This window comes from Notothenia rossii (assembly GCF_949606895.1).
Source record: "Notothenia rossii genome assembly, chromosome: 4".
In the NCBI taxonomy this organism is placed as follows: Eukaryota; Metazoa; Chordata; class Actinopteri; order Perciformes; family Nototheniidae; genus Notothenia; species Notothenia rossii.
Genome location: NC_136902.1, coordinates 25,771,766 through 25,783,823, shown reverse-complemented (window position 1 = coordinate 25,783,823; position 12,058 = coordinate 25,771,766). Strand labels below are relative to the sequence as shown.

At 40.0% G+C, this 12,058-nt stretch overlaps 2 protein-coding genes across 2 annotated transcripts; both read right to left on the bottom strand.

Moving 5' to 3' along the window:
• Positions 1-267: 267 nt before the first annotated feature.
• LOC307035335 (serine/arginine-rich splicing factor 6-like) lies at positions 268-5,059 on the bottom strand. Its single transcript, XM_079674513.1, has 6 exons — positions 4,811-5,059; positions 4,246-4,424; positions 2,529-2,647; positions 2,217-2,419; positions 2,036-2,098; positions 268-1,897 (listed from the first exon to the last, which is right to left on the bottom strand). Exons 1-6 carry the CDS (start codon positions 4,915-4,917, stop codon positions 1,462-1,464), a joined length of 1,107 nt encoding a protein of 368 aa, XP_079530639.1. The 5' UTR covers positions 4,918-5,059; the 3' UTR covers positions 268-1,461.
• Positions 5,060-6,019: 960 nt separating this feature from the next.
• eif2s2 (eukaryotic translation initiation factor 2, subunit 2 beta) lies at positions 6,020-11,520 on the bottom strand. Its single transcript, XM_079677010.1, has 9 exons — positions 11,362-11,520; positions 9,591-9,774; positions 9,395-9,495; positions 9,121-9,250; positions 8,932-9,032; positions 8,226-8,374; positions 8,083-8,139; positions 7,851-7,936; positions 6,020-7,337 (listed from the first exon to the last, which is right to left on the bottom strand). Exons 1-9 carry the CDS (start codon positions 11,374-11,376, stop codon positions 7,162-7,164), a joined length of 999 nt encoding a protein of 332 aa, XP_079533136.1. The 5' UTR covers positions 11,377-11,520; the 3' UTR covers positions 6,020-7,161.
• Between the last annotated feature and the right edge of the window lie 538 nt (positions 11,521-12,058).

Genomic DNA, 12,058 nt, shown 5'->3' with positions numbered 1-12,058 from the left:
CCGCTCGCTGGATATAATGTAACGCCAAAAGACTTCGATATGTGCAAATAATGTAGTGGACTATCGATTAGTCTGGAGAGCTGTCTCTTTTAATTAATTTAATTTTTACTTCCTATTTAACATCTGCACTACATTGATTCTGTTCATTTCCCTAGAAAAGTCCACCCTTTAATGAAAGAGCATTCATTATATAATTAGCAGGATATAGGTCATGTCGATACTGCAGTCAAGGTTTCTGTAATACTGACAGACACAAAACACGGCAAGTTTCTCATTAAGAGCTTTATTTGATCATACAATAAAAAGGGCATTTTCCCATAAAGTCTGTGGAAAAAAACGTGAATCTTATTCCACAAGATGAAGAAGGGGATGCATTTAGTAAATATGATGGTGTTAGTATAAACCCACAAACAAATCCTCCGGAGCCTCGAAGGATGTACCTCTTAAGAACAAGAACTCCAGTTCAAGTTTTGCACAATTGTCAGTGGCTTAAAAAACAAGAAAAACCTTAACCCCGCCTATTCTCGAAATTGACTTTTTTCAGGGCTGCAAATGAGCAAAGCGTATTAAATCGAACAGTGCATTTGATGCCTTGAACTTTAGGCAAACTGAAAAAGGTTCTTACAGTGCTCAGGGTTACAAAAAACCCAAACATTGGTAGCAACGGAGTGGAAGAAATCCGGTTTTGATGCAGATTAAAGTCTATGAAAAAGAGGTTAGAAAGGGATCGTAATAGGCCACCTACAATGCAAGTTGTTTAAACATGAAATACAAACCCCTTATGATTTATTGTAAGTTTGCAGTTCAAGTTGCATCCCAGTTGTGCATTTTAGAGTGCCGCAAGACAACACACAGATTAGCGATTCCTTGAGAAAGCAATTGAGAATGCAGCTCAGAAAAAAGTAACTGCATCAATGCTGTTACTTTTTTCTAAACGCTACTTTTTCTCCCAACAACCATGCAGTTCGAATTAATATCAAACGAAACTCTTGCAACAAACAATGCCTGCTGGATGCGCCAGACGCCAACAATGCTATTAAATTAACTGGTCTACTAAACCAAGATGCATGATCAATGTTTTAAATACAATTCATAAGACATTTTTGCCAAACTCTAAAAAGTTCTCTTTGAAACAAAAATATATTTTACCAACCAAGATTAAATGTTTGGGACTTGCACCATATTAGGTTGCTGATATAAATATATGAAGACTAGCACTTCCGCTTTTGTTAAAGAAAAGGGAGGAGAAACAGTTTTTTGTGAGGCAAACCATTCATGATTGCAAAAGGAAAACGCCACCACTGTGGTGCATGCTCTAATAAAACATGTTAAGGACAAGTGCAAACTTGAAGGAGAAAAGTAGACAAGCCAGGAAGCATAAGCCATTATGACACTGCTCAGTATGTACAACATAGGGATGAGGCTTGACAACAAGAGAATCATCTCCCTCTTCTTTTTCCACTAATCCTGAGAAGCCGATCTAGAACGGGAGCGAGACCTTGAGAGGGACGGAGAGCTCTTCTCCTTGGACTTGGATCTGCGGTCGTCCTCGTGTGGGGTTGGGGAGCGGGAGGCAGGTTTGGCAACATGCTCATCCTTCCCGTTCTCCAGTGGGGAGGCGGAACGACAGCGGGACTTCTTGTCCACAGACATCTCCTTGGACGGGCTGCGAGAACCTCGCTCCGACTTTACCTTTGAATGACTCTTTGAGCGAGATTTGGATTTTCGCTCAGCAGAACCAGACCGGGATTTGCGGGAGTTAGAACGTGATTTGGATTTGCAAGAAAGGGACCTGCGGTTGCGAGATCGGGATTTGCTTTCTCCCGACTTGGAGCGAGACTTTCTTCCAGACCTGGAACGGGACTGGCCACGTCTCTTGTTGCTACGGGAACCAGACCTTAAAAAAACAATTTATTTTCAATTATTCCGGCACCCAAAACATACTTTAACGCATTGTACACCCAACTAATTTATGTAAATACGACTACTATCATACTATTGAGAATGACGTAATTTTTTAAAGACCTATTCTTACCTCGAGCGGGATCTGGAGCGACTCTTGGAGCTCCTGCTGTGGGAACGACGGCGACTACGAGACCTGAGGGTGAGATTGCAAAATCAAATAAAGAAGTACAGCCAATTTCTTCTGCAAAATGTTTGAGTTTTGTTTGAATATAAAAATGTTTAGCATCACAGAGCTTATTTAGTGTTCCCACCTGGAGCGGCTGCCAGGGTCAGACCTGCGCTTGCGCTGCCGGTCCGCCACCAGGCGAATCTTGCGCCCATTAATGTCTGTACCGTCCAGCTTGTCAATGGCCCTTTTCATGTCCGAGTGGGACCGGAACTCGATTACACCCTCATTCGTGCGTTCCTTATGGGCATCTGCATACGTCACCTCTCCTGCCTGACGCATGAAGTCCTGTATGACACGAAAAACAAAGTAAGAATTGATCATCCTGAAATGTTCTTGGTCCAACAACTAGACAATTTACAGAACAGAGGAAAAACAATGATTTTAAAACATGTACCTTGAGGTCTTGCCAACTGCAGCGGCTGGACAAATTCTCCACAATGAGACGGTACTCAGTACGGACAGGGGGTCCATACTTATCCCTTCCAGTGTGGCTCCGGCTGCTGTAACCGCTACCTTTAAAAACAACAGCACATGAAAAAAGTTAGATCCAAGAAAAATTTGCAAGACACACAGAACTATTTGCCTGGGTTATCTAATGAACGCATGGCAGTGACTTGCTATATTAAAGTCCAAGGGGGTATATACATTTGATCTTAATAAGGAGAGTCCCTCTGATCCCATTTTCAAACACAAAGCTTCAGATAAGTGATCTACGGGTCACATCACGGGCTCTTTGTATAGTTCAGCATTTTGATGTTTTTCGCTGCTGCAAAGAACACCACTGCATCTGTTTCCGGCAATACAAAGCCTGTCTTACTCCGGTATATCACACTGTGACGCTATAGCTGCTTTAACAAATGCACAGGCTCGATATTCTTTCAAGGCCTCCAACCCCTGTAACACAAACAGAATGGAGGTATCCACATAGGCTGTGGTCAAGGACACTGTTCGATCAAATTGAGAAAGAGCGGTGTAGAGAAACACGTACACCAATCTTTAGGTATTTGACCGGATGTTGGTCTGAAATTTAGTTTTCCGGTTTTCTAACTTACAATATCTCTTTTGATTGGAAGTTCTTTACTTGAGCCACTCCACTTATGTTTGCTGTCAACATAAAAACCAATGGCAATCCTCACCATCACCCCTGGTCTATTGGCAAAAGGCTGATGTCATCATGGCTTCCGGTTAGGTCAGCCAAGGATCAAGGGGGTCAAAGGTCACACACACATTGTAAGGTGAAAGCCAAGGCCAAACGGGACAGGCAGTCATCTTAGCCAGTCATCTTTAGCCTCAATGGACTCTCAGCCTCAGCCCGCAACTGGACTCTTTCAAATTGAAACATCAAGGACTTTTGTTAATGTTGAATATTAAAATAGTTAAAAATACACATTTCACAGGAAAATATGATTCTAGTCCTTATCATTGAGTTAAAAATACTATAGCTAGGTTTGTGATTAGCTTTCTTTAGTGGTGCAAACTAATTTGGAAATCCACACCTTCAAAAAGAAAAAATAGCTCAACCAAATTATTATGATAAAAAAAAGCACATGGCAAGAAAGCCTTGCGTTTAAGCTCTTATAGCTAATACCAACTTTAAAACCTATGTTCGAAGGGCACTGACTTGCGTATTGTTGTTCCACCCAATAATGAAACCCAGACCATCAAAAGGTGGCCAATGATCACTGGGGAGGAGCAAAAACCGTTAGGTCACCAACCCTTGATGGTAGAAAATGAGCATTGTTCAGCAGGATGAGGCCGAACACACACAATACATTCTAAGCAATAAGAATTCAGTTCAGGAACTTTTCCATGTGGGCAAACTGCCTCATAAGTTATAAAAATGAATAGAATAAGTATCACTATATATAATGTTGCAGCTACTTTTCAAGTTTGCATGAAATCTGAGCCATAATAACGTTTAGCCATGGATCACTGATCGTGACAGTGTACCTGGAAATCAAGAGTCTCCTGAAATAGTCAAACATGTGTGAGCTTATGTTGCAAGTATACATTAGCAAAGTTATGCATTCACACGACAGCTGTCTGTGCAGTTCAGATCGACACCTCGTCCCAAGGCAAAGAGAGGGCATCTTGTAATAGACTGAACTTACTGGGCCCACCACCCCTGGAACCCCCACCGTGGCCGTCTCGGTCTCGGTCCCGGTCCCGGTCTCGCCGTGGTCCCCGGGCGTTTTCGATGATCACGCGCTCTCCGCACAGCTCCTTCCCGTTCAGCTCATACACGGCATCGTCAGCGTCCCGGTTATCCTCAAACTCCACGAACCCATAGCTACAATGCAAAGACAGAGTTTGAATGATAAAAATCAAGTCAAAACAATGTAAGAAGCCACCCAGCTCTCTGGTTAGTGTTAGCTGCGCTAGCTAGCTCCGAACTGTAGCAAACAGAAACACGCCATGTTGGCCATGCGCCACCTGTCACACGAGCAAGTTAATAACATGAAATAACAACAACGCCTCCTCGTAATATTATAAGAAAAATAATAACTTTAACTTAACAACGATGCCGTTAAGGCAAACATGTCAGTGCGTCAGATATTATGATTTGTTTCGTTTCTTTAGCAGCACTGCCCCGCACTGGCCTCGTTAACATGAACGGTTAGCTCGAATGCTAGCTTGGAAATGTTAGCTAACACACTTTGTTTAAAAAAAACTCACCCGTTTTTTAAATCAATTTCCATGAGCTTTCCATATCCGCTGAAGAATCTCTGGATGTCCTTTTCGCGTACATTATAGCTCAGTCTCCCGATATAAACACGAGGCATGGTGTCTCTCCTGACGCTGTTCTCGACTGTTCTTCACGAGGGCTCGTTAGTCGTTACCAAGCTTCTCCGCTCCTCGAGCTGCAGCTGTTGTACACACCGTTAGCTTCTCTTCCAACAAGACACACAAGCCCATCAATTTCGAGCTAACGGTGGCAGATTTCCGGTATTTCATTTCAAATTAAAAGCCCAATTTCCCCAAAACTGATATTTGTTGGATGTTAAGTTTGTCCTCAACTACAGCTGGTATTTGCAATCATAGTGGAGGACAAGAAGTGTATACATCTGTTTTCTTAGATCATAACTAGCCCTTAAATAAGAATGATGTTATGTTACAACTTGCATTGTGTGCTCTTTGTTATTAAGAGCCATAAACTAATGATGTTACACTGGCATATATTTTAAAACTCAAACTGAAAAGGGATCATTAATGAATGACCTGGAGTTTCTCGTTAATATTTTTTGCTTTATTGTATAATTTAATCTAGGTACTGTAGTAGCCTATGTATGTTGAATTGTTTTATATATCATCCTGTTGATTTCTTAGTTCCCTACGCAAATACATGTTAAATAATCTCTCGGAAATGTGTACTTCAATGGAAAAACGACCTCAAATAAAAAGTTCCTATTAATCACATAGGCACCCAACAGGAGAAATGTATATAACCTAAACCAGTACTGTATCCAAAAAAACAGTTCAGAAAGACAAATAACTAGTCTTTCTTTAATTAGCACTGGTCTTGGGTTGAATACAAATTGTATGATCTTATTGCTTTGCATGTATAATCTGATCCAGTTTAGTGTCATAATATAATTTTAAAGTACTCAAATCTCAGTGTCTAAAGAAGGAAAAGCAGAAATAAAATATTATTTTGTAAATAAATTACACTTGGTAGATGTGACAGTGTAAGACAAGTCTCAGCTAAATAAAGCATTATTTGAAAGTATCGACTTTTGGATTCAGAAGTAGCAGCAAAATGGCAATAATGTCAAGCAAGGACTTAAGAGCAAACTGGCTGTAGTCTCTCGTTACATTTAAATTGAATATTCAACAAATTCATTACAAATCATGTGTGAACATGTGTAAGCACAAAGAGAGCCGTGATTGAGAGAGAGAGTAGAACATTTTATTTTTTGTAAAAACCAGGTTTTAAAATGATTCCAGCCAGACCTTCTTATCCATTCTTCTCAAACAAGAACAGTATCAATATAATATGGTATCTAGCATCATTGGTTGATAAGTCTCCATATCCTGGCTAGCTTGGGCTTACATTTCTTGAATAACACTTGAAAATTAAGATCTGTAAGAGAAGACTGATGTTAAGTTTCCACTCAAAGGCTTTTTTTTTAAGTGGGGAAGCTTTCTTCTTGACAGAATGTATTAATTTTCACATCAAATCTCCAATGTTTATAAAATGAGTTGATCTTAACATCAGAAGCAAAAAACCATGAAGTACACAATTGTTCATCAATGCCAAAAAAGCACTCACAAACACGCTGAATTATTTCTAGATCTGTCCCCCAAACAACCTCTCTATTGAAGTCTTCAGTGAAAACATGCTCACCCCCTTTATCATTGTTTGACTTTGTGGTCATCTCCTGCTATAAAACAGCATCCTTGTTAGGAGCCTGGCACAGATAAGTAACAATGACAAATCCTCCTGTACGTACTCCAGCCCAGGCATTTTGATTAGCATTGATAAACAGGAGCAGAACATTCTGGACAGGCCAGTTTGTGATTTAGAAACAAGAACAAAACCTTGAGTTTAAGCAGTGTGAAATTCAAGAATAAAGACCTGACCACATGAGTGACACAACCACACTGAGCAGAGCAAACTATGCCCTTTCATGGTAGATTAAATTAGCTGGAAAAATGTCATGTCTGTTGTATGTAAAGTGGGAGAGGAAAGAATGAGGATGCCATATTAAAATCAAGGTTTTCTTGCAGGAATCACAGCAAATGGAGACAGAAATAACAACCTAGGAGCTGGAGGGTTCGTCAGCCAAACAAATCAAATGCATCCAACAGAATGTGTGCTACACATCATCTGCTTGTGGTGCCTGAACCCCATCCGTCAGCCTTAGATACTCTCACTCCCCGCCTCTCAGGCCACGACACAACTCAACAACAGCCAAACCCTCCCACAGTTCGATTCAGAGAGTCCTTTTAGAGAAATCATGAGGGCCCCCGACCCCAGCCTTTCTGAGGGCAATTGGGGGGGACCGAGAGCCCAGCTTCGGTGGTCTTTAGTTGGCTTTGGCACGGAGCTGCGCCCTCTTGCCCGTCACAGCCTGGAAACCGGTCTTGATGCTGGCGACGGAGCAGCGGGAGTGGCACGTTTCACACTGCAGGAAATAGAGGCGAGTGTCCTTCTGCAGGATGGTCTCTGGGGAGCGGCAGGTGTGACACGTCACATATTCCTCTGCGGGGGGAAAGACAGACATTAGCACTGTTCTCTGTACAGAGGTACGGGATGTAGAACTCAAAATAATTGTTGGATATTGAGTAAAAAAAACCTCAGCATTGCACCCCTAAAACACTGTTAGATTCATGGTGGAGAGCTAAAGAAAAATCTTATTTATTTTTCAAAACAAGCTGAATTTGATCAAAAATCCATAGCTTTTATCAAATGTTTGTATGGGATGTTCCTAAAGACTTATTTCATGGTGCTGAAAACGTATTCTATATCTAATCTATATGGTTACAATTTGTTAAAAAAAAATATTGGGTAGATTATACTTGCCATTTGCAATCAGTGAGGTTGACATTAGTAGGCGACAGATTTAGGCGACAGATTTTAAATAATTATTGCTTGTATTAAATTATTTGGCACAAGTTGAATACAGACATTGAACGTAGACGTTCAACCAAAGCACTAATTTAAGTTAGATATTGGTATATGAATAGCTTTTTACGAAGTAAAATGTATACTTACTGATATATCTTCTCAAAACATTTTCTATCTGTTTCTGTTGGAATCTGCCTTTAATTACAAGCTGGTTATTTCCATCTATGGAACCACTGTGAACAGAAAAAATTGAAAAAACACAAACATTAATAACAATTCACGCAGAAACATTTTATTTGTGAAGATAGCACCTAGAATAGAAAACATAATCAAATGGCTGTTTACTCATGAATGTGTTATAATAAACACTTAAACTCACCTTGTTCCCAGCTCAGCTAACAGGAAAGCAAGGAGATGTTTAGGCTGACGATGCAACCTGTGATGAAGGATACATGAGAGGTGAGTTTAAAAATGCAGCGCTGGTGGAAACGGTTTGAGAGATGTACGAGGTTTGAGACTCACAGTTTGCAGATATCTGTGAAATTGACGAAGGAGGTTTTCTTAGTTCCCACTCGGACCACCTGAGGAGGCTTCATCACAAACTTCCTCTTCTCTCCGGCCACCATGTCGGGGTTCTTCTCCCTCATGATGTTGAAGACTCGGTTCAGGAGCTGAGAGAGAGAGAGAGAGAGAGAGGAGGGTTAGAGAACTGTGCTTCTATGAACAAAGAGTTTGCTTTAGGGTTGTAGTTGTTGCCTTTTTTCCCCAGAGGTATTTAGAACAGGGAACATATCTATATAAATGGATAGAGGAGAGTGTCATTGATGGCCTGATAAAACTTTATACTGACGTGTTTAGCCTTATTTCCATTTGGTTGATAATCAAAATAATGTTTCGATCATTCAGGGACAGTACATAAGGCGAGGGCTATAACTTCAATGCCTTTTTTTAAAAGCCTGTATTGTTTGCATTTTGGCTAATTGCCATGATTCAAAGTGTGCTGAACTAATACCAGTTTGTAATTATGAGTTTAAAGAGTGATTTTCCCAGCAAATGTATGTTTTTATTTCCAATCCAATTCCTAATTATGACTTCAGGACGTCACAAAATGTGTTCATCATGACCTAACTTAATGAATATACCATCCTTTTTTTCTCCCATTCGCTTTAGTCTTTGATGCAACCGAGCACACACAACAAGGAAGTAGGACATTTTCCATCCATCCTACCTCATCATAAGAGTAATCTCTTTCGGAGCCGGCCCAGGATGGTCCTGTGATGGAGCTGAAGGAGATCCCATCGTTGTTCTTCCCCTCGTCATCCTCCAATGCTGATAACACAACACATAAACATGAATACATCATTACAAGTGTCTTTTTTTATTCTTCAATTTACATCCTGAGTGGACTTATTCTCACCGTCATCCTTCTCCAGTAGTTCTCCCTCATCAAAGTCCACTTTCTTTTGCTTCTTTTTCTTGGTAGGAAGCATCAGATCCAAGTTGTCCTCTTCGGGCACCTCTGTCTGCTCTCCTTCGATTTTCAGCTCCTGGTTTGGAAAACAACGAGAAGGGACATTTAGTGAGGAAACAAAGAGAAATGGCAGCTTGAAGGTTGTTAAGACAAGAAAGAGACAATGAAAGTGATGGAAGAAAGAAAAAAAACAAATGGCTGTGGTTAAGCAGCGACTGACCTTAAGACCCTCCTCGACTTCATTTTCAAACACTTTCTTAGGCTTCTTCTTTTTTTTTTTCTGGTTGAAGAAGTTCAAGTCGTTCAAATCATCGGATGGCTCTGGACAAGACAAAACAAACGTTGTGTTGGTGGCTGAATGACATCACGTCATGTGTGAGTATTATGCACAGTGAGGAGTCTCATCTCATTCTAACCTTTCTTCCTGCCTTCATCTTCCTCGAATTCCACCTCCTTGTCATCTCCTGTCTCTGGCTCGGCCTCCTTCGCCTCCACCTCCTTAGCCTCTTCTCCTCCCACGCCCTCTCCTCCTTCCTCGTCCAGCATGAAGGGCTTCTTCTTCTTCTTCTTCTTTTTGGTCATGTTGGGATCGAAAATCATCTGAAGGAGGAGAAAAGAAAAGGTATATTATATATAATGTATATATACTTGTTTTGTTTATTTTATTAATTGATGACATATATCGTATTTTCCTAGCTGCCACCTATGTAGTACGGCTTTTGTTTACATTTGATTTAAAATGTCTTAAATGTTGTATCATTTGGACGACTGCTTATCATTTCAAGAGTAGATTCAATATAATCCTTATCGGTAATGGGACAATTGCATCCAAAAATGCCAAGAGAGGCCAAAGGGGAAGGACAGATTCTCTTCCTCATCTTAATGGTAATTGTTATCTCAGCAAACTGATGCAATTTTATGAAATACTGTTACAGCTGAATGACTGGAAATACATTATTTGTTATTGCCTTAGCTTTAATTATGTCTTTGACTGTATTGAGGCGGATCCCTAACCCAGGAAAGCACTTTGGATTAACTTCTGCTGTTTTTGTGCTATATCAATTTATTAGACTATGTTCCTCAGTTAAATATGATCTGTATATGACACATTACCAAAACACAGTGGTTTAATGTTTTTAGCAATGAAAGTTTCTACAGGTCGAATCCTTTACATACCGCTTATTGTCTAATAGTTTTTCATTTATTTATTTTTTTAGATGTTGAATACTCCACAGTAGCTGGGCCACTTTTAAATCATTCACACTGCATTGGAACGTCCATGTCCCTTTATTTCTTTTCAGCAACAGTAAAAATGGTCCTTACCATAGTTAGGTAGAGTAAGGTAGATTGGTACTTGAGAGAGTATTCTGAATTATTATGTATATTTTATAGTGTGTATTCTTAGATAGTCTTCTGAATATATGTATTTTCTACTGTGAATATGTTTATATTTGCTTTCAATGTTAGCTTTATTGTATTTTATTTTTAAGAAATGTTGTAAAACTTGCACAATGACTGTCAGAAATGCTGGTGTGACAATTTCCCAACATGGGATACATAAAGCATATTTCTATATATCTATCTTACAATATGTGTACGATGTTGGTTTGTATCAAAACATAGGGATAGCATGGGTACATTGACTGACTCTATACAGCTCATTAAAATAATGTCAAATAAAATAATTTCGTGATATTTCCTTTATATAATGTTGACAACTATAAACATGACAGTTTAGCTGTGTCGGTGTTAACTGTCCATAGCAAATAAACAGAACCACCGTTACAACTCGGTAACAGCAGCTATTGTTTCTGGTAGAGAACACCGACCGTTAGCTAGGTAACCGGCCAGCTAACGCTAGCTAGCTAGCTAACATCGACCGTATAATAGGAGTTAACGAACAGCTGTGACACGGCGGAATTCTAAACCACGGGAATAATTATTAATAATCTCGATGAGAAAGAACGTGATGCAGCGATGTACTGGATGCTAGCTTCTCATTCAGGCAGGCCGGGCTGCCTGAATGAGCCGCAGCCATGTGAGGTCTGGTGCGGCGAGCAGGGAGGAGCAGCCAGCCGAGGCCCAAAGTCATCTCTACACCCATCTAACGCGATAATTACCATTATTTCACCAAATAAACATACACATTAACACAGACCACACAGCGAACAACCCGAGATGATTTACCTCGTCTCCTGACATGTTTGCGGGCTGTAAAATGACTCAAATCTGGCTACTTTTGGTCCCTCGATCAGTCCCACAATGCTGCGCTAAAAAATTCTTGCATCAGCGTTGGATCAGCAGTACGCAGGCGTGGAGTCCTGACGTAATCAATTTGCGACGTCGCCTTCCGTGTGGGTGTTCAAGAACAACAATTAAACTGCTGCAGAAAGGCTAGAAAAGTCTATCTGATACATATCTGATAATAAATAAGATTAAAGGATGTTTTTATGGTTCTAAGATCTTTGAAGATAAAATAAGGACATTAACGTGCACTTCTGATCTGTTTTGTTCTGCACAAAGAAAGGAAACCTTGAATCTATGCACCTTTTATAACATAGGCCTACTGTATGTTAGCTGATTTATTATCTCTTTCAATGCTTCGACCCCCTGCATATATATTCAACATGCTTGCCTGAATAAATGTGAAAAGGTCTGTTTTTTTAGTAACTCTTGCTAAATTATAGTTTTTGTCCTTAATTGGAAAATGATTTGCATTTATTCTACCCTATTACTATTTATTGACTAATACAATAAGGCACGTCTCTTTTAAGAGCTAAGCTTTAATTATACATGGATAATACCCTTCCTATAATTATATTGTACTGTTGAGAAAGGAAATCATTGTAAATTGCAGAGGTGGGAGAAGTACTCAGATCTTGTA

Bases quoted from the DNA above. Each gene is read 5' to 3' on its own strand.
- LOC307035335 (XM_079674513.1), bottom strand. From the start codon at position 4,917: ATGCCTCGTGTTTATATCGGGAGACTGAGCTATAATGTACGCGAAAAG. The intron at 4,425-4,810 runs GTGAGTTTTTTT...TTTGCATTGTAG, and splicing joins GAAATTGATTTAAAAAACGG to CTATGGGTTCGTGGAGTTTG. The intron at 1,898-2,035 runs GTAAGAATAGGT...TGTTTTTTTAAG, and splicing joins CGCTCCAGATCCCGCTCGAG to GTCTGGTTCCCGTAGCAACA.
- eif2s2 (XM_079677010.1), bottom strand. The intron at 8,375-8,931 runs GTAGGATGGATG...TCTCTCTCTCAG, and splicing joins GAGATTACTCTTATGATGAG to CTCCTGAACCGAGTCTTCAA. The intron at 8,140-8,225 runs GTGAGTCTCAAA...CCTTCATCACAG, and splicing joins TTCACAGATATCTGCAAACT to GTTGCATCGTCAGCCTAAAC.